Source organism: Sphaerodactylus townsendi, linkage group LG01 (assembly GCF_021028975.2).
Source record: "Sphaerodactylus townsendi isolate TG3544 linkage group LG01, MPM_Stown_v2.3, whole genome shotgun sequence".
Classification (NCBI taxonomy): Eukaryota; Metazoa; Chordata; class Lepidosauria; order Squamata; family Sphaerodactylidae; genus Sphaerodactylus; species Sphaerodactylus townsendi.
The window spans coordinates 57,446,571-57,468,359 of NC_059425.1; the positions used below are offsets into that span (position 1 = coordinate 57,446,571).

The 21,789-nt window shown below is 41.8% G+C and overlaps 1 protein-coding gene across 4 annotated transcripts in view; it reads right to left on the bottom strand.

Moving 5' to 3' along the window:
* The window catches only part of PTPN14 (protein tyrosine phosphatase non-receptor type 14), a 149,543-nt gene that overhangs the window by 14,784 nt on the left and 112,970 nt on the right, over positions 1 to 21,789 (bottom strand). For all 4 annotated transcript variants that reach the window (XM_048492756.1, XM_048492664.1, XM_048492912.1 and 1 more), the window contains exons 6-15: positions 20,568 to 20,638; positions 20,261 to 20,348; positions 17,192 to 17,280; positions 15,711 to 15,798; positions 14,451 to 14,533; positions 10,652 to 10,709; positions 10,374 to 10,452; positions 8,426 to 9,885; positions 4,350 to 4,493; positions 715 to 933 (exon numbers count right to left, since the gene is read on the bottom strand). In XM_048492756.1, coding sequence (XP_048348713.1) covers positions 715 to 933; positions 4,350 to 4,493; positions 8,426 to 9,885; positions 10,374 to 10,452; positions 10,652 to 10,709; positions 14,451 to 14,533; positions 15,711 to 15,798; positions 17,192 to 17,280; positions 20,261 to 20,348; positions 20,568 to 20,638 — 2,379 coding nt within the window. The remainder of the gene's footprint in view (positions 1 to 714; positions 934 to 4,349; positions 4,494 to 8,425; positions 9,886 to 10,373; positions 10,453 to 10,651; positions 10,710 to 14,450; positions 14,534 to 15,710; positions 15,799 to 17,191; positions 17,281 to 20,260; positions 20,349 to 20,567; positions 20,639 to 21,789) is intronic.

The following is a 21,789-nucleotide window of genomic DNA, read 5'->3' on the forward strand; positions in this document are numbered from 1 at the left end:
GACAAGTTCAAATTCTATTAAAATAATGCAGTTCATATAGCCAACTCTGTTTTTTTTCTTTGAAAGGTTCATCTCATCTAGGTATACATGGACTACCCAGAAAGTAAAGAACTTTCAGTTTGTATTGAACCAACTTTTTTTTCATAAATGTTCAACCTTTTCAAAAGAATGAGATAGTGAATGATTTTGGGCCAATACAGATTTGGGCTCCAGTTCCCAAGTCAGAATCAAGATGCCCGTTACACAAGCATTTTACCTAAAAATAGTTGAGGGCAGATTCTAGGCCTGTTCTAAAAATAGCTGTGCTAGGCCTTTTAGCATGTTTGGAATAGATTAAGTCATCTACTTCAGATTCTAAAACTCAAACTGAAGTTTTCCCTACCATGAACTGAGAGTGCCCTAAGGCACTGATAATCTTTCTTCACCTGTAAAATGAGAAAATAAGTGAGTCACACCACCAGAAAGTTATTGTGAGGATGAACAAGTGAAAGGAGTAGAAAGTATTTTGCGTACAAAAGCAATAATCCTACAGATCATTCCTCCTATTGTACCTAAAAATAATAGAGGCCAAATGAACATAACTTTCAAATGATTCTCCCATTCCATTTACACTGAGTACAGATCTCACAATGGTTTTGTGGATAAGGATGGTAAACTGGAAACAGGGAGATCAGAGTTTCTTTCAACTACAGTGGTTATTTCCTCTGCCTTTACCTTTATGTGTGAGGCATTGATGTAGCCAGTATTGTTTTCTTTGGTTGGGACCAACTCTACTCGATTCTCCTCATACGGAATGACTTCCCTCACACGGTTACGCTCTGCATTCTCTGGAAGCATTGCTGTGGTAAAGTTTCCATCTGCTTTCTTCTTTGTAATCTGCTCATACTCAGTGAATACCATTCCTTCTTCCAGTTTTCTCCTCAGAATTTTGCACTATTATTTTCAACCCCCAAAAGAAGAAAAAAATATTGTATCTCAAGACAAACTTCACATAGTTGCTACACATCATACTAAATATAGTTGGAAGCAAATAAATAAATAAAGACCACTGTGATCTGCTGAATATTGTATAGAATTCCCCTCAAATCTTCTGATTTCACACTTGATCTATTCCATCCCGTTTAAGAATCAGTAACTACTATTATTACTATCTTGTTGGAACTCAACTTCAGTCTGAACCCATAGCCAGTTCATCCGAGCCACTATGCAGTGGCTTAGGAAAACAAAATGACACTGGCTGAGAGCTGAAATAAATCTACAGGGTCATATTGCCTCTCCTTGTCTCCAGATGCCCATTATCCACAACAGTCTTAGTTCCATGACCAAGCTGGAAGCCTAACTGCAGCAAATTCAGAACACCTGCTTTATCCAGAAATGCCATTTCTTGTGAAGCAACCATACAGCCAAATAAATTTTCACCCAAACAGGAAACACTGATTTTAAAAAAGCATAAAAGGCTGTTACTGCTTTAAGGATGGCTTTTTTCAAGGGGTGTGTGTGTGATAACCACTTTCTTCAATAAGGATATTCCTTTCCTAGTTGATGACTGATAGTGTGAAAACCCCAAGGTCTTCTGTAGTTGGTGATCTTTCACCAAGCAAGACCCAAGGCCAGTAAGTACATGGTAGGAGAACATACCACAGAGCAAAAGATAAATGTGCTTGCCTGCAGAAGCCCTTTGTAAATTGCAGCTGATTCATGTCAAAACACAACACATTAAGCAGAGTGCGGTCCTGTAAATACAGCATGTCATGACAGATTCATTCCATTTGCTTGAACATGCTTTTGCAGAAGTGATTATTTCCAGGGCAACAGAAAGCAATACTGTCATAACTGACAGCACAACTAGACATCATGGTGTCCCTGGATTCGACTTGGGCAAGCTGCTGCCATTTTAGAGCTGAATGGGGGCTGTTTAAAAATGTTGCAAGGGTCCAGTCCTGATGAGACCTATAACATGAAGGGATCAGTTGTTCTCACTCCATGCCTTTTCAAGTTCCAAAACAGCTGCATGTGTATCTCAATTCCTGAAACGATATGGGAGGCGGGGGTGGAGATGTGGGGGGGGGGGGGGGAGACCACCTGATTGCACTGTGCTGCCCTAATGGTATTTTTATGTGAACTTCATTCATCTCTAAAATGGTCATGCCCTGTGCTACATATGCTTGATCCTAAGCATATGTATTAATCCTTGGTTAATCGATGTGCATAGTGTTGACTGTCTGTGGAATGCCATTTTTTCAACAGCCCATAACCTTGACAGTGGTGCTATTTCCATAGCATCTACAATGATATGAGAATTTTTTATTATAAAAGCGTCATTTCCATACAACACTAAATCTGGGCTAGTTATACACTTAAAAAAAAACCCCGTAGCTTTAATTCTATATGAGAAAATCAGAAAGAGTATTATTTCAACTTAAACTCAACAGGAGCAGTGACAGGGGTAGTGAAAGGGGCAGACTTGCAAAGGTGTTTGGAATACCGGTTGTTGTGGGTTTTCCGGGCTGTGTGGCCGTGGTCTAGTAGATCTTGTTCCCAACGTTTCGCCTCCATCTGTGGCTGGCATCTTCAGAGGTGTATCACAGAGGGAAGTCTGTTACACACTGTGTTTTCTCTCTTTTCTCCCACGGCCAGACACCCCCCAAAAAACCCACAACAACCAGTTGAATCTGGCTGTGAAAGACTTCGACAATACAGTGTTTGGGATATTTTTCAGTTTATCCACTTTGAGGATGAGAACATGATCATTGGAGGTTTGAGACTTACCACCTTCTTGTATGACTCTTCCCTTACCAGGCTACTTAAATCCACTGGGGAGAATCCTGGTTGACTGGGTCTGAGGGGCAGTTAATTCTGCCTTGAAACAAACTGGGACCTACCTGGGACCCAGGTGATCTCAATAACTGTTCACCAGTCTCAAATGTACAATTCCCAAGCAAGGTGATTGAACAGACAGAGGCTGAACAATCTCTGGCTTTCCTGGATGAAGCAAAGTGTTTAGGTCCTTTCCAATCTGATTTCAGGTCTGGCTAGGGGACTCAAACAACCTTGGCTGCTCTGGCAGATGATCTGCACCAGGAGATGATCAGATGGGATGAGATTTTATTGATTCTCCTGAACCTTTCACCAGTTTTTTATTCCATGCATCATGATATCTTTCTGGGCCACTTTTCTGCAGAATATTTCTGATATTTACTGGGTGTGAAGTATCAGAATTGGGAAATACCGGGAGTGCCTTTATGGAATCAGATGTTGCTGATCTGACCCCAGAACTATTGGCCATTTCATCATGTCAATCATTTTAGACTGCATGATCCTTTCTTGGGTGCTTTCAATACTAACGACCACAGTTCAATGCAAATGGTGGTTTAACAGTAACATTGAAAGACATGTGAACATTCCTGAGAGGTCCTAAGATCTCCTAGTATTGTGCATCATTTTGCCAACAGCATTTAAGTCCAGTGTCTAAGGCTGCAACTAGACATGATGCAAGAGAACTATGACTGAACTGTCCCAACATCTTTCATTTCATTTAAAAGCAGTCTGGACTAAAAGAGTAGATTTGGACTGGGACTATGGCAGAGGAATTTAATTGCTCCCTCTCCCCCTCTTTTCAATGAAAAGCAGACCTCTCTACCTAATAGCCCCAGAATATTGAAGGGAGGGGGAATTTATACAGCCACTTAGCAAAGAACAATTCCTATTTGAAAAAAAAGTATTGAATGGGGGGGAACCTTACATCCCAAAACAATAACCCTGCTGTTTACAAATGAAATTAGACATTGGGAAAATGGATTACAGATCTCTCAAATATTGTCCACCTTTGGATATCTGACTCACTATACAGAAATATTGGGAAGGGAGTAATGGAAGAAAGGATACTCAGCTCCCACCCCCTCCCAATACTTGGCAAGATGAGAAATTTCAGCATAAGCTCATTAAAAAGAATGGGAAGGAAGGAATTTGTGAGAGCTGCCAAAGTTTGATTCCATTTGGTAAAAATGGCCTACCAAAAAATGAAGTCTGTTGACTTCATTATTCAAATACCTTCCAGTATTCATGGAGATTAGTGTAGATGAAGAACCCCTCTTGAGTGAGTGCAAAGATTTTGCTCAAGGGGGGACATGAAGTTTTCTGTTTCAAAAGCATGATTTTGATGCGCCAGCATTTAGTCCCAACATTTCACTACTGGATTCAGTCACTGGGGATCTTTTGTACAGAGGGCTGTTTTTGCAGTTATGTTTTGTTTTGTTTGTATTTCATACAGCTACGTTTTTAATACTACAGAAACTATTACTAGCAGAAAGCAAAACCAGTGTGCATTGTGTTGAAAGTTCTATCCTTACCCGCTCATCCATGGGCACCTTGGTGACTTCATCCTGGCTATCCTCAGGCACTGGAACACGAGCAACTGAGAGACCATTGAGCGCTGCCAACATCAAGGGCCTCTTCTGGGCCTCCAGGCCTGCCATCTTCTGTTTCTCTAGATACTTTTGGCAAGAAAAGGCACGCTTTCATCTCAGGGTGATTAGAAATAATGCCAACAGAATGTTGGAATGTCTTTTTAATCTCCAAAAAAATCTACAACTTGGTCCGAGGAGTGCAGATGATTGCCATTAGCAGAGCAAATTCAAATGCGTCTCCTAAACTTCCCATTATTTCCCTGGGGGGCCTGTTCCTACATGAATGCAGAGTTTTAATTTCAAAGTAACAGTCCCACATTACAGAAGACTTGCGATCAAAGACAGGCATATCTGTGTGTGCGTGTGTGTGTGTGTAAGAGTTAGACTGAGGGAACAGAAACAAACAAGCCAAGCAAATCACAAAGATGATACATAAACCCAGACTGGGGGTGGATTTTAAACAGTGTTGTTATGCTGAAATAAATACAATGAGTCCCATTAACAATATATTCCCCATGACTAAGCTCATAAAAAGCCAACTGGAAACTTGTTTCATTGCCACCAGGTAGATAATGTGCAAGTGTGGCAATAGAGAGAATTAAAACACAACAACAGAGCTTTGTGAGATCTGAACAAGGCACAATGAGTAGGTTTTTGTCCAACTAAATTTGCTTATTCAAAAGCCAGAAATGGCATCACCTCTCCTTAAGTCAAAACCTACACTTGTAGCTTCTCTCATCCTTAGAATTGTAGACAGGAAAAAGAGTTGCCTTCCTGGCGCTTTACAGAAATAAGAATAGCCAGATGTAGTAGTCCTCAAGATGATACCTGCTTGCAAGGGAAGCTCATGGTATAAGTTCCCTGCTAATAGCCCAGGTGGCAGCAATCTCCCTCCTCTCCCCCCACCAGCCTCCTTCTCTATCCAGCATTGAAGAGGAGGACACAATGGAGGAAATATGCTAGACAATAGGCATTTTGTTCCCGCTTTTCCCACACATAGAGACAGATATAAGGGTGCTTGCTATGCCATTGTCAACATCCTTCTCTTATGACACGGAAGCTCAGCCTCCTATGCACCTCCTACCTAGGTGCCTGTCACTGACTTCTTTTCAGTCAAGTCAGGTCAGTGGCGGAGCGCCAAGGGGACAGGGTGTGCATTGTGCACTGGGCGCAAGCCTGGGGGTGAAAAATCACCCCCGCCCCCCTTTTCCCCACCCCCACCCCCGCAGCCCCCCCACGGCACACACACACCACCCCCCTTCCCACACTTACCTACATTCCTTTTCTTTTTTTAGTACTTTCTGAGGCTGAAAAAAGCGGCCTATTTACAGTTCAGGCTAAAAACTGCCTGAGGAACTACAGTTCCCAAGAGACCTTGGGGCTCACAAAGTCTCCTGGGAAGTATAGATCGTCAGGCAGTTTTTTCCCCTGAACTGTGAAGAGGCCGCTTTTTTCAGCCTCAAAAAGTACTAGAAATAGAAAAGGAACGTAGGTAAGTGTGGGAAGGTGGGTGGGGGTGTGTGCCGTGGGGGGACTGCAAGGGCGCTGCCACAGGGGGGCGGGGAAAAGGGGGGCATGGGGGGTGGAAAAAACACACTGCGTACCTGGCGCAGTTTGGCCCAGCTACGTCTCTGGATTCGGTAGTGGGATTCAAATAATTTAACAACTGCAGGGAGAAGTTCCCTTCTTGGGGCCCATTTTCACCCATCAAAGCAAAAGGGGGGGGGGAAAGTCTGTCATTTTGTACAAGATTAAAATGACCAGTAATAGAACCCCCATTTCACACATTTCTCTTTTCTTGTGTTGAAAGACACAGATTATGCCCCCCCCCCAAAGAACCCCCTCAAATTCCACTTGGATGGTGAATTAAAATTGGTGCCTTTAATGGGACTGTCAACTTCTAGGGGGAACTGAACCCCCCCCCCTGGAAAATGTCTGCCATGGAGGGTGGACTCGCCAGCCATATTCCTCACTGAGCATGGCCCCTGCCCTGGTCCCAAAAGCCACAGCTTCTGAGAATCTACCCCCAAATATCCTGGGATTTGCCTGCCGGGAGTTGGCAACCCGCGACAACCATGGATGAGGATGATCCCGGCCTTCCTCCCTTCCACAATCTACAAGTTTACCCTCCACTGGCTTACTCTGAAGTAAACCTTCCAAGATCCACGTGCAAGGCTTTCCCCATGCACTCCTGCCCTCCTTGGCAATGCAGAAGCAAACAATTCCCACCCACCCTGCCTCCTCATCAAACAACCCCAACTAGTGCAACCTTGCAGGGCTGCAGGTAATAACTCCTTTAAAACCTGACATCGTCTTTCTCACCTGGACTCAGCCAGGTTGCCATCCACCAGGAAAGCCCTTGGAGCTCAGCAGGGCTGCTGGGGGGTCTGCAACCAAAGGTGGCAATGCTGGGGTCCCCCATGTGGTCCAGCCCCCCAAGAAGGTCCTGGGGGAGGGGGAAATGAGGCCACCCAAATCAGGGTCAACCCCTGACCCCCAATCAAGGGAGGGGCGGACTGAAGTTAGGATTGCGCTGAAAATCAGCTGAGTCACTCGGAAAGTCCAGATGTTAGTGAAGACCTTCCAAGAGGATAGCTCTCCAGGCAGCTGAGACAGGGAAGCCAGAAGCAGCTTGGGATAGCTGTCTCGGGCTGTGCCTCTCTAGGAAAAGAATTCTTTCCCATTAACCCTTAGGGCCACTCTCCGAAGGAGGCTGAGAGGACCCAAGCCACGCGGAGCCGCAGTACAAGGACAAAAGAGCCACATGCGGCTCCGGAGCTGCGGGTTGCAGACCCCTGGGCTAGATTCCCCATCAGCCTGTGCTATCACATGACAATACCTGCCTCGATGCAGAGCCTCCTGTTAAATGACACGCAAGATTCATACCAGTGTTTATAAGCTAACTTTTTTTTTTGCTTAAAGTAGTGCTTTCAAAAGGTCCATAGATCCCACAGAGCTTTGTCTGCTCCTGTTTGCAATGCCACTACACCCTTTGGAGTGGGCAATGTGAGCTGTTCAAACATGTGTTCTATTTAATATAGAGTTTATTCAGCCATTTCATATCTGCAGTTCATATTAATGTTTTTTTGCTTTCAGCTAAGAAAGTCCAGACTTCTAGTCACCTATTCAGTTCAATGGCATAGAACCTAATGCAGGAAATGGGAAAATAAAGATAACTCTGAGCATAATCCAGTCAAACTCCACTGACCTTGCTCTGAGATACATGTTCTTAAACATCTCCCACTTACACAAATGGCTCTTCAAAATGTCTAGTTATGTTTGGACTGCACCCTTTATTTTGCAAAGATGGCTTTAAAAGTTACTTGTCATTCTTTTGACACATGGGCTTGGCTCCAGTGATGCGCAAGAGGAAACATAAGTGGATTTAGCGCAGTTCTGCTTTCACACAATCTTGTGGCACACTAAGCACTTTCTTCCCTATATATTGCAGCACCCAGAAATTGGTTTTACAAGAGGAAACATAAATGGAGATACAATATATTTGACTTAGAACTAGCATCTACCACAGTCTTTTCTTTGCATTTCAGTTTGCACAAGAGCTGCAGCACAAGAAGAAATTACATATTGGATCTAACCCAAAACCTATGTTTTCAAAAGTACAAATTTCCCATCATGATAGCAACTATCTCTAAATAGCTACCCCATCAGAATCATTACTTAGGAATTTCTTGTATCTTGAAGATAAGACAAAAATTCAGAAAATCTGCAAAGAACAGAACACAGAATAGGGCATGCAGAACACAGTCAAGTACCTTCAACAGAATCTTGGGAATGCTCAAAGTACGTTTCTAAAGTAAGTTTCTAATTACAATGGAAGTTCTATTAAAAGTACATTCGTGATCTGACTTTCTATCACCGAATGCTCGCACAGTCAAAGAGATGCATATATTTCTATTTCAAAAATCAACTTTAACAGAGTACTGCTTTTAAGTGGCACTGCTGCCACTTTTTCAAATCTATCATATGGTTGCTAAATTCAGAAATAAAAATATACTTACCCTCATCTCTCTTTCTATGATACTATCTTCAACAGAAAACATTTCAGATACAGGCCTCTCCTTCACCGGCTCTTTCTTGACTCTCTCTTTTACAATGGTTAAGTCTGGTTCTGAGATCGATGGGCCTAGTGAAGAGCCATTCACCGCTGTTGGGTCAGTCCGACATACACTGACAGCCTTTGTAGGCCCTGGTCTCATGGCCTTGACTCGAGAAACAGACAATGTAACGTTCATTGGGTCATTCCTTAAGGCTCCATTGCTAACGCTTTTCCTGGCTCCGGGATACTCTGGGGGAGGTTTGTTTGGTATTCTAGCCAAGGCAGCTTGCAGCTGAGCACTGTACTCCATGTTTTCATGGAATGCTGCCATAGAGGAAACAGATTCCGAGGCTTCCTCCTCCTCTTCACTTTCACTGCTGTGTATCAGCATTGTGGCATCTGAGAAGGTCTTCTTGTGATGGTAGTGAGGGAGCTGCACTATTTCCTCTGGCTGCACCTGCTCTCGCAAAGTATTTCTGCGTGGTAAAGGAGCGTTTAGACTCTTTAAAGTCATGACCTCTATGCCACGCACCATGTTGCTGATGACTTCCAAACTCTGCCGCTTGTTGACAGGTGCATGGTGCTTGACTGCCCTAAGGGGTTCGCTGACTTCCTGGAGAGACTGGTGGATGACTGGAGAGCTATCCTCTTGGAAGGTCTTCACCAACATCTGGACTTTCCGAGTGACCAGGTCAGGGCTGCTTCCACTAACATACTTGTGGCGATGGCTTGCTAGATCAGGTGTGCTGGTAGCAGGGCGTGGACGTGGATATGGGGGTGGTGGTCTAAAACGGTAGTTTTTTAGTACATGGGCTGTACCTCCTCTCTGGCTATTTGGCATTTGCATGTTGGCCAGCTCTGGTGTGCTAACCGTGTGGGAAATAGCACTGGCTGCTGCTTTAGTCTGTGTAGGATTTATGGGCTTCATTTGTTCAGATGGAGTGATGTGTTTTTTATAAGTGCCTTGGGGCCCATAGGTTATAGTATAAGGAGAGCGCTCCCGAATTTCTGGTTGGCTATACACAAGGTCTTTGGGGTGATTATAAGCATGGGTGTTCCCGATATTGAGGTTCCGCAGCGACTGGCTTTGGCTGTCTGTATGAATAATCCCTCTATTCATTTGCCTCATTACAGTTTCATAGTCTGGCGTTGGCCGATAGGAAGGTACTATGATTGCACTATGTCTATGGCTAGGGATGTAGTCTGCTCTCATGATGTCACTCCCAGGGATGCTGAGGTTGGAGGACATTGGAGAAGCCTGAATGAAATTTTGTGAGCGGTTGAGGGAGTTCATACTTGGGGCGCTGCACACACTGCCGTTGGGGACGTTGCCATTCAAGTAGCTGTAGTCCATTGCACATCTATCCAAGCTAGTCTGAGATCGACAGTAAAACATTTCTTCATTTCCATGGAAAATGCTGTCTGAATACATGAGGGAAAAAATGAAACAAGTTAACAAACAGGACAATAGAGTGAGTAAGAAACAGAAGGAAGGATGTAGAAACCTTTTTGAGGGGCATGCTATGATTTCCAGCCATGGAAGAGGGGAAAAAAATCAAATGCGCTCATGGTGTTTACCTCAGACAGGAAGTGAAATCTGATCATAGGCACACGGCTCTGGATTGCTTCCTGTATCATAATATGATATTGTCACAATCCAGCAATTTGTGAATGGCAACTCCTACTCCCATGTCTGCTACTACCCATTCACTGGCCACAGGGCAAGGCTGTCTCTCAGCCCAATCTCCCAAAATCTGCAGTACACAGATAACAACATCGACCGGTCTTACAAGGCAATGGTTCAGGCTTACCATAATTATATTTGTGAAATGTGTTGAAACTTCTAAACCTTGTAATATATAAACGTTAAATATAATTACTGTTAATTAATTGTTAATTATAATAAATACCTTGTGAATTGTGAGTTTCAGGGTAGGGTTCACCACACTGGACATGCATAGGAGGCAAAATACATGGGTGCTGCCTTGGCTAAAATGTAAAAATAAAAATAAACACAATATATTTATAGGTGAAAATCTGCTATTTAGTACATTTAGACACTTGCTCTTTGACAAGCATCTGGGAGAAGCTTGAAAGGTTAATTATTTTCTTTAACATCTTTGTGTTTCACTTTCATGATGCCTAAAACTGCTTGTAATAAATGATTTTACTTAGCCAAGATATTTACCAAGGACGATTTACTCCAGGTGGGCCGTCGCCTGATGGGAGGAGGAGAATTTGATTGTCTGCGGGTGAAACACATAGGAAGTTATTCTAAATATGGGCCATTCTACCAACAGCATACTCCACTTCAGAAAATTAAAAAGGGACCTTTATATATTGTAATTATTTGGTTTGTAATGGATGTAAATGGGTTGAAAAGGATGCATTAAAATCTTTTATAAAGAAACAAACACACACACACATGCCTTTAAACACACACACTACCATCCTTGCATCACCTTATCTTGAAAATGCAAGATAAGAACTAACTGGAAGTAAGCATTTTGTTGAATGTAAATTGAACTTGAATAGCATACCATTCACTACATGCCTTAGGCAAATGATATAGAGAGCAGAGAAGGGTTCCGAACAGGCTAAGCACACAGACTGAAGGAGAACAGAGCGATGGAATAGGCAAATGTGGGCATGGATGTTGGGGAACAAAATGCATCACTTGAGGCAGAGAGGAGGAAAAGGAAAAACCATAACATTCAGCTAGAGTAAAGTGCTTACGTGAAGAGAGGAAAGGCAGAATTTCGCCTCTTACAGTTTCTCATCTGGTGAATGACGTTATGCGCAGTTAGTAAATACACACCCACGTAAAAAAGAAAGACTAACAGAGCCATTTTCAAAACACATAGAATGGGAAATCGCAGGTACGATCCAAGCAGTACTAATTTTAGGATTAAAGTGTAAACTTGCCCCTTAGTCAAGAGTCCCAGGGCAATTGAACAAAATGCAGTATACAAAGAATGAAACAAGAAAATAAATATTTGTATATTTGATTTTGATCACATTTTTGTCCAAGGAGTGCAGAGAAGTGCACCTATCTTTGTAACAACCCTGCAAGTTACATCGAGAGACAATGACTGCACCAAGGTCGCCCAGTGAGCTTCACAGCTGAAAAGGGACTTCAACTCCAGCCTCCATAGCCTTAGTTTGCCCTTCTGCTCTATGTACCCCACCTGCTCACCAGAAATCATGAATGCAATCCAAGCATCAACAGGGCATTGCCACAAGAACAGTCATTACAATGGGGTGCTGTGTGGTTTCCAGGCTGTATGGCCATGTTCTCTGTATAGCAGCATTCTCTCCTGACGTTTTGCCTGCATCTGTGGCTGGCATCTTCAGAGGATCTGATAGTTGGAAAGGAAAGTAAGTGGACTATATATAGCTGTGACCTTTACTGTCACAGTATATATAGCTGTGACCTTTACTTTATATACAGCTGTGACCACAGCTATATATACTCCACTTGCTTTCCTTTCCAACTATCAGATCCTCTGAAGATGCCAGCCACAGATGCAGGAGAAACGTCAGGAGAGAATGCTGCTAGAACATGGCCATACAGCCCGGAAACCACACAGAACCGCAGTGATTCCAGCCGTGAAAGCCTTCGACAGTCATTACAAAGCTTACGATGATTAAGTATTCTGTGAGGACAAACACGCTGCTGAGAAAGCCCAAAAGCTGACAACATGAACCACAACTCAGATGGCATCCTGAAGGATCCTACATGATAGAAAGCAATCCTACGCTGCACAACTGTTGCAATGTCTAAAATAGTGGCGGTAGTATTGTATCTGCCTATTCTTGCAATCAATTAACAGGGAAGTTAATCTTTCCATCCAAGCATTCACCCTCTCTCTAATTTCTTCATTCTCTCTATTTGTACTGATAGGCAGAAGTAGAACTCAAGTTGGCCTGCAGAAAAAAACATGTTTCTTCTAACTTTTATGGTTTGAGCAAAAATATTTTAAATTCAAAGCTTCTGAGAGAATAGAGTAGGGACTACTCTAGAACAAAAAACAGACATCATTAATCACTACATCCTGACACCATGTCCATGACCACACTCTTGGAAAATGAAAACATTTTTTTCTTAAATTGAGAATACTGGAATAAAAATATCTTCTGCTCACATTTTCATGGAGCTTTGGAACAACCTCAGACAAGGCTTGAGTGTCAATTATCAGCCACAGGAATGGGATTAAATTATTCTATACATTGTTACAAATGAAAAAAGGCAATGGAAATGCCTTTGGCACAGAATCCATGGAATATCTCACCCTGGGTCCTACTATGAACAACTGGGACCTACAAGAACACCTGGGGGGTGGGATCTGAAAGAAAGAAAAGGAAAAAGAGGAGGAGGGAAAGAGAGAAAGGGAAAGGAGAGACAGCAAGAGAAAGAAAGAAAGAAAGAAAGAAAGAAAGAAAGAAAGAAAGAAAGAAAGAAAGAAAGAAAGAAAGAAAGAAAGAAAGAAAGAAAGAAAGAAAGAAAGAAAGAAAGAAATAGCCCAGATGAGGCTCATCAAGTTCTTTCCCTTCCCCCACTAAGAAGAGAACTGGAGCCTCCATTCCCCACTCCCCCAGCACTCATCAGTGCTGGTCCTGCCCAGAGAAGGAGACTGACTCTCCAAGGAGCAGAAGCAGGCCACCTCACCTCACTTCCTGGAGTCCTTGCTCTCGCCTCCATATGGGGATACACCTCCCCCCGTCATGCCGGACTACATCTCGTGCCTCTGTGCTGGCCTACCTCCCCCTAGTCAGGTTGCTGTCACCCGGCAAAGTGCACCTTCCCTACCCCACCTGGGATTGAGGAAGATTACTGGCCACCTGGGACAGCTCCCGCCCTGTTCGTGTAGCCTCGTTTTTATAAGCAGTTGGAAAGGGCATAGCTGCAAAGAAGCAACATGTCAAATGGCTGCTGACCTTGTGGCTCCTGCTACGAGTCATCTGCTCTGTCTTTACCTTGGCCTGAATCTCTGGACCTTGGCCTGAATCCAAGGTTTATCCTTGGATTTGTTGCTGTGAGTGTTGGAACTTTTGTGCTTGACTTCTGGAATACAAATTTGACTGTGGAAACTGGACTCTGTATGTGTGTGTGGGAGCAGGTACGGAGGAACCAGGTAAGTTCCTTTGAAGCATATCAGGGATTCTTCAAAGAGAAAAAAGCCCCAGTAATACAGACTGTTCATACCGCCTCAGGAAAGTGGCCCACACTCTGTTTAAGGAGGGATGGCAAGGCCAAGCAAGCCTGAATAGAGTACACAACCTCAAACAAAATTCTGTGCAACTCTGGCATTCTATGGCAAAAATGTAGATGTTTTTGGACAGCCAATCCAGAAAAAGTTTGCTGAAGACTTCATTCTCATACTTCATTCTCATAATATTTCTTACTCATTATTGATATTTATTTAAAAGCCTGGTATGCAGTAGTACAATTGGATCTTTTTGTGTGTGAAAGAAAAAGAGTTTTATAGGGTGAGATGTGGTATGATGCATGCTTTTGAATAAACCCTTTTTGACTGTTGGACTCTAGAAAAGACCCCAGCCAGGCCACATCCTGCAATACTGTGAAAATAATATCAGAGTTTTCCCCCTACATCCATAAAAGTCTCAGATTAGATTTTTGAAGGGAATAAAAAAGAAAATTAAATCTGTTGTGAGTTTTCTATTTAGTTACTGGATACCATGACAAAAGTACATTCATAGTACAAGTATAAACACACAGATTTTACGCCATTCCTCTTTTCCTATCCGCGCATCTCTCGAGTGTCTCTCTCAGGAAATCACACATTAATTCTATAGCTGCTGTTTCTTATCTCTGAAACAAGGAGGACCTCTTTTAAGTCTGCTGTACCTGCAAAGACCTAAGGGGGAACATATTGCAAAATACCCTTAAAAAGCCAGTGCCTGCACCAAAAGAAGATTCCATGTTCATTAAAGTGAATCAGAATTCACAAAAAGTGTATACTCACTCTGTGCAGATTTTATTCTGTTTGTAAAACTTGTGCTTCACAGCAAACAGGCGTGAAACATACTTGGCATTTTCAAGGTCATCCTTGAAGGAAGGTGACAGGAGAGAGAAAACACCAAAACGGCATTTAATCACAGTGCAGCTTGGACAGCAAAGCGTTGTCCGAAAAATGTCATGTTATTCAAATATTCAATAGATATAAGGCTGTATTCAGGAAATATGCACAAAAAACATCAGTAATCAGCATCTAAGTTACAGAGACATTAATGGAACCTTGCTACACCGTCTGGGCCCAAACAACAGCCCAACACATGTACAATGCATAGTGGAAATGCCTGAAAGCTATCAGCTTGCAAAGGAGAGAAAGATATAAGTGTAAAAACATTTAAATTAATTATCCAGACTGGGTAGCTTATACAGTGTCTTTTTAAATGAGGCTATCTGGGGCAGTTTCCTCAATGCCATGTGCACTACAAGCACTCTGGCACCATAAAGAGGGTGGACCCCACCCCAGCTGACCTCTCGGAAAGTTGGGCAACTGTGTTATCTTCTAAAGGATGTGGCAATTGACTAATTCAATAACTGATGTGATGACAAGTTGGACAGAGATGCAAGGCCTCCAGCTGGTTACCACTTCTCTTTTCCAACCTTCCATTCACTTCACCATCACCACAGAACAGAATACTCATCTATGTCATCACAAAACCAGAGGCTCAAGAAAAGCCCCCTGATCAGCTTGTTTTCCCCATTCCTGGAGCACCGCCAGCTCACCTAAGAGTCTACAGGAGGTCAAGGAAGGGGCAACAATTCCTTTAATATTTTTTATGTAAGTGGGTGGCACACTGTAGACTTCAACCATCACTGTTCGCTGCAGTACCATCTAGTTTCTAGGAAAGTTGATTTCAAGGAAGACAGCCCACCTTGGGACTCTTCAAGAATACAATAGTTTTCAAATGAAACAGCAAAATTTGAATCTAGTAGCACTTTAAAAGCCAACAATATTTTCTCAGGTCAAAGCTTTGGTGAATCACACATCATTACTAGATACATCACTTTGACTCATAAAACCTCAGACTCTGGAAAAAAAATTTGATCTTTAAGGAACTACAATATTCAAATTTTGTTCTATAGAGCAACAAAGCTACCCATCTGAAACTATCCTCAAATGCAAGTTTGCCACATAGCAAATTTACTTGCTTACTGTCCAGCTTAAACCACCCCCCCCTTCTTCCCAATAATGATCTCTAAATACTATGCTTACAGTGTGGAAGAGCACAGTTTCTTCCTTGTTGATGAGCTCCACAGCAATCGAGGACCTGTTGTGTGTTATGTTTCCAATATCATTCCACCTGAGAGAAGCAACATTGTCAAGACAAACATCTTATTGCAAAACAGCCAGAGCTAACATTGTTATTCTATTTCAAAGAGAAATGTTGATCAATGACTTGGCTCAACCAAGTTTCTATTCACTTGGCTTGGACACATAAATTTGGATGATGCTATTACATGTACAGAGTAACCAACAGTCTATTCAACTAAGCAGCAAAACAGATAACTGATCTTTCACTTATCTTTTCCAGAAAAGGAAGATTTGATTTTGGGTGCTAATTAACTAGGTCTTGTTTATCTAAGGAAGGTTTCTTCAAAAAAGGCTTAACAATAGCCTCTTTTAAGGATTTAGAGAAGCTACTCTGAGAAAGAGATGGGGGGGGAGGGAGGGAGGGAGAGGATGTAATAACCTCCCTCAAAGAGCCCTCTACCACATTCTGGCTAGCTTTCACCAACCTGGATGGGTAAGGATCGAAGGAACAAGTCGTTGCTCTCACAGCAGCCAAAATTCTATCAACATCAGTTAGTGAGAGCTGGGGGAAGCAGTTAAGAAAATGACCAGATATTGCCAACAGAGTCTCCATTACACCATTTGCATCAAAACTGGAAACAACGTCTTCGTGGAACTCAGAGATTTTGTTTGCAAAAAAGCTTGCAAACATGTCACAGCTGAAAGCCAATCATTTAATGTTTTGGGACTTCTCCTTAGGAGTGGTCATGGTCTGAACTAACCTAAACAACTGAGCTGGACATGAACTAGCAGATGCAACAGAAGCAGAGAAGAAAGACTTCTTCATTTCTTTCACTGCCACTTCATAGGCTTTCAAACCAGATCCATAAACCAGATCACCGCCCAGAGCCCCTAGAGGATGGGGCGGTATAAAAGTTTAATAAATAAATAAATAAATAAATAAAATAAAGTGTTCTCAAGGCGAGCATGCTGCCAAACTTGCTCTAGTCATCTGAATTCTCTCTTCCTCTGCCTGAGCTCCTCAGCAATCCAAGGCCAAAGGAAAAATGGGGATGCAGAGGAGTTAGAGAGCTACCAAGTTGATAGCCAATTGAAGACTCTCTTAACACCCTGGCTGTATCATTCAGACTTCTGAACTCTTTTCAAGTACACTCTCAAAAAGTAGAAAACCTCATAGGGTTTTCAAGGCAAGAGATATAGTTTGCCTTCCTCCATGCAGCAACCCTTGGCTTCCTTGATGGACTTACATCCAAGTAAACCAGAATCAATCCTGCTTAGCTTCCAAGATCTCATGAAATCAGACTAGTCTGGGCCATCCAAATCAGGCAGACACGCAGGTGGTAAGCCTCAAATATACAAGGATCCTGGCTAGATCATCAGTTCTACAATGGAAATCTAAAATGCTCTGGATCTAGCATTAATTTCTTTATTTTTCACTTTACCTGTAGATTACTGTGAGCCTTCCAATTCTGTTTTTTACAAAAATCCCCATACAGAAAATTCCAAGATGCATGTCATTTCCGTGATTGTCCTACAGAAAAGGAGGAAAATCCAAATGTAATCTTACAACGAAAAATACTACTAAGTGAAGAGAAGATTGCAACATTTGGCAACAGCAACTATCACTTTTTTAGATACCGTATATACTCGCATATAAGTCGAATTTTTCAGCTCATTTTTTGTGCTGAAAAAGCCCCCATCGACTTATATGCGAGTGAGGTGTATTTTAAAAAATATTTTAGGGTTTTTACTTTGTTGGCCGCCAGGGGGTGCAGTTTTTAGGCTAGCAGCACCAAAATTTCAGGGTATCATCAGGTGACACTCCTGATGATATCAGCCAGGTTTGGTGAAGTTTGGTTTGAGGGGGTCCAAAGTTATGGACCCCCAAAGGGAGTGCCCCCATCTCGCATTGTTTTTAGTGGGAGCTAATAGCAGATGGGGCTACCCTTTTGAGGGTCCATAACTTTGGACCCCCTGAACCAAACTTCACCAAACCTGAGTGGTATCATCAGGAGGGTCTCCTAAAGATACTCTGAAATGTTGGTACTTCTAACACAAACATTCCTCCCCTGACAGGCACCCTCAATTTTTTCCCAGATTCTCCCTTTAAATCACCCCCCCCCCTTGTGAGTGGATTTAAAGGGAGAATCAGGGCTTACAGAGCTAGTTTACTGTTTCTCTTTGAAATAAATATTCAAAAACATTTAACCTACTGATCTATTTTTATTTTTGAAATTTACCAGTATTTGCTGCATTTCCCACCCTCGACTTATACGCGAGTCAATAAGTTTTCCCAGTTTTTTGTGGTAAAATTAGGTGCCTCGGCTTATATGCAGGTCAATTTATACACAAGTATATACGATATTAGTGTGGTGTTATGGTTAGCACACTACTGTAACAGAGACCCAGACTAAACCCCATTCTGCCATGAAACTCACTTGGGTGACCTTGGGACAGTTAGTCTCGCTCTGCCTGACCTACATTATTGGGTGGTTCTGGGAATTAAACTACAAGAGAGAAAACCAAATTTGATGCCCTGGAAGAAGGGTGGGACAGGAACAAAGACAGATGGTGTTACAGTAATGTATCAGGACAACCTGAGCCAACATTCCATCAGAAGCTCCACAACACTGATAATACAACCCAGATTGCTGACCATATACAGTGTGTTCACGGTATATGGTCAGCAATCACTTTTTCTAACTCCATAGAACATTCATTAGTATAATATACCAGAGATATTATATCAGTGCATGGGCTATCACCATGGTTTTAAAAGAAAACAGCTCTTAAACAATCTCAGCCTATCCTAACACATTCAGTTAAATTCTCACTCTTTACCCTTAACATAATCCCTCCAGTTTGTTTTGCACAGCATTGAATTCATTTGGTGAATACCAAACATTACCCACAGTGAAACAAAACTAGAAGATTGTTTATCAAACTAATGAACTGCAGCACAGAACTTTAAATCTTCTGCGAGCCTTTGATTTCTGTCAGTTGTGTAAAGGCTGGACACAGAAGACCACAATATCTCTGCCTTCCAGTGTACAAGTCATTAACTTTGATGGAGGCTGTCACAAGTTCCAGAGTGCAGAGCTAGCTAAATTCTTTCTTTCCTTCTGTCCCTTTGGGCTAATTTGAGAGCTGCCCTGATTCTTTACATCAGCCAAAGCAGACACAGGACACTTCTTGAGCTGCAATGTGCCTCAGGGCAGAAACTGAATTGCCAATGGCAGAAAAGGCTACTGAGAAGCTAGATAAGTGCAGCAGCAATGTGTGTGTGTGGGGGTGGGGTTGAGCATTTATTAAAAAAGAAATCAAAATTCTATATATTTCTACAAACTAGCTGCACAAGTCAATACACACTGTTCAGCCCTCCCTAGATAAAAAGTACATGAAACATTACAGTAATTAAATGCTTATAATAATTAAAACTGAAGAGACCAAAAGAGAAAAAGGTAGACAAATGAATGATACGCTTATTTCTTTTGAGGTGTTCACAGTGTTTTAAAATTACTGGTCAAAAGCCACTAATTTCAAACCCACTAAAAGCTCTCAGTGGAAACTTTCCAAAGGACACAAATGCAAGGATTCTGAGGTGCAGCAGAATCAATCCCTTTCCTTTGTAAAGTTGCAAATGGTATTAAGCTCATATTTGAAATGTCAGACTGCAGCTCAGTGGCAGATCACATGCTATGCATAAAAAAGAGTCTCGTGTTTAAGCCCTATCATCATGGGGTTTAGTCTGTGCTAACTGATGGTTCCTTCTTGCTAAAATGGCCCTGTCCTTTGTAAACATTACAACATTGAAAACTGGTTGGGTGGTCTCCAATGACTGGAAAACATACACCATAGAGTGAAAATCTATTTGACATAAACATTTACTACACTAAATTTGTGGAGTGCATAACCTTCAAATATTAATACAATGTTTTTATCTCACTAATCTTCCATTGTGGAACTTAAAACAGTTTACATGCAACATTCATTAATATTCCCATTAGGTACTGATGAAATGTATGCTTACTTAGATGCTTATATAATAACGATAATAATCATAACGATTATTATTTCAGGTTTAACAGATAGCAATAGACATTTTCCCTTTAAAATTATTAAAACTGGCCATAGTTTGGATCTCAAAACCTTGCTGGCTAATTTGTGACATTTTAGTGGTCCTAATAAAAGGAAAACAATTTCTGTGGGTTTGGGATTGCCTTTTTCACCCCAGAAGGAACTGACAGGAATGTTTTTACATTTAATATTTACACTGTCTATACCAGCTGCTTGCATTACAAGATGATATATCAGGAAGGTCAAATCCACCTTCCCTTCCATCCCACACCATATTTTCCTTTTATATGGATTCAAGCACCTGATTGTGTATGTGTTTTAAACACATAGAACTGGTGAAATACCTCTGCAGTCTGGTCTAGATGTCTCATATTTCCCTGATGACAATAAACTTTTGAAACGTAAATGAAATTACAGTCCCCATACTACTTTACCTTCACAGGGAAGCTCTCCTGACCAAAACCATCCAGACGTTCAACTTCACTGATGTAAAGAAATTCTGCTTCTGCTGCTGGTATGCCACTGCGAATGAAAATTAACACACCGGATTGTATAGACAATCAAAGCTTCTAGACAGAGCGCTGGGCCTAAGCCGCTGCTGTAAGTGGGGCACGGGGGGCACTTGCTCCAGGAGACCATCCCCCCCCCCCCGCAATGCCTCTGATGACAGCCCAGATATGCAAAGACATTAAGGCCCTGTAATCTTGGCAGCCATTGGCACATTGACATTTTAGGACTCACCTGTGGTTTTTATGTTCCTGAGCTACTTTTTGAGTAAGTTCCTCAAGTATTGCTTCATCTTGAGTCCAATCCTATAGACATACAAACAACAGTATTGTTTCTAAGTAAGACAAAGAACAGAGGAAGTAAAAATACTTTAATTTTTATAGCTAATGTGGTTTTATGTTTGGGTGCAGAAATAAGATTGGCAAACCAAGATGTTTGAGAATTTGACTACATTCCATCTTGTTTTATAACGTTTCATAATGGTGATTTCTGCATTTCATTCCCCTAATATGGGCCAATATGTCTATTGGACAAGAAGAACTAAAGATGGCTGGATGTGATTTCATAATCATGCCACTCTCATGCATCAGAATTAGATTAGCAACAGAAATATGAGGGTCACGAACAAACTGAAAACTTGAGGAAGGAGATACAAGCATATTCAAACAGAGGCAGTGGGTAGCTGTTACAATTTAGCCTATACTTCCAGAAGACTGAGAGGAGATTTGTTAGAATGCACGGCACCAATTTGGACTGCCTCTGTATATAGAAAGTTAGCTCATGAAGATCAAGGTTGTAGCTTAGCTCTCAGTTTTCCATTTAAAAGTTTTATTTTTCCTAAGAAGTGGATTAATGATGTGGTTCTCCAGTTGCGGTTCTGAAGTGGTTCAATCCATTCTGTCACCTCATTCTGCTGCTGGTATAGATCCAGTTGTAGTTCAGAAAAAAATCAATTAGGACCATACAACTGATTTGTACATTCATATACCCATAATCAGTAAGAAAGAGAGGGTGTCCCCTACATTTAAAATTCTGTAAAGGATATTATGGTATGGTAAATTTCTATATCTAAAGAGTTTTTTAAGGCAATTTCCCCCCCAAAATACTAACTGCATTCAAGATAGTAGAGTTTATCCTGGACAGTAACAAAATTTTACTACATTGCCCTGTCAGCTTATAAGAGGTTATTGACACTCCTTCACTAACCTGTCTGTATTACCCAGGCTACATTGAACTGAACAGAACTACAAGTTATACAGAAGAACCTAGGCGCATGTTTTGCAAGGACGGGTACCAGTTCCTGCTACAAAATATTAAACCAATGCCCCAGGGGACAAGCAAATTGTTCTTCAGCTCAAAATATAACAATTACTGAAATGAAGGGCATTCTAAGAATATCATGTTGAATCCTACCATGGAAGCAATTTAGAGTTCATACAGATATAAGAGAGAATGG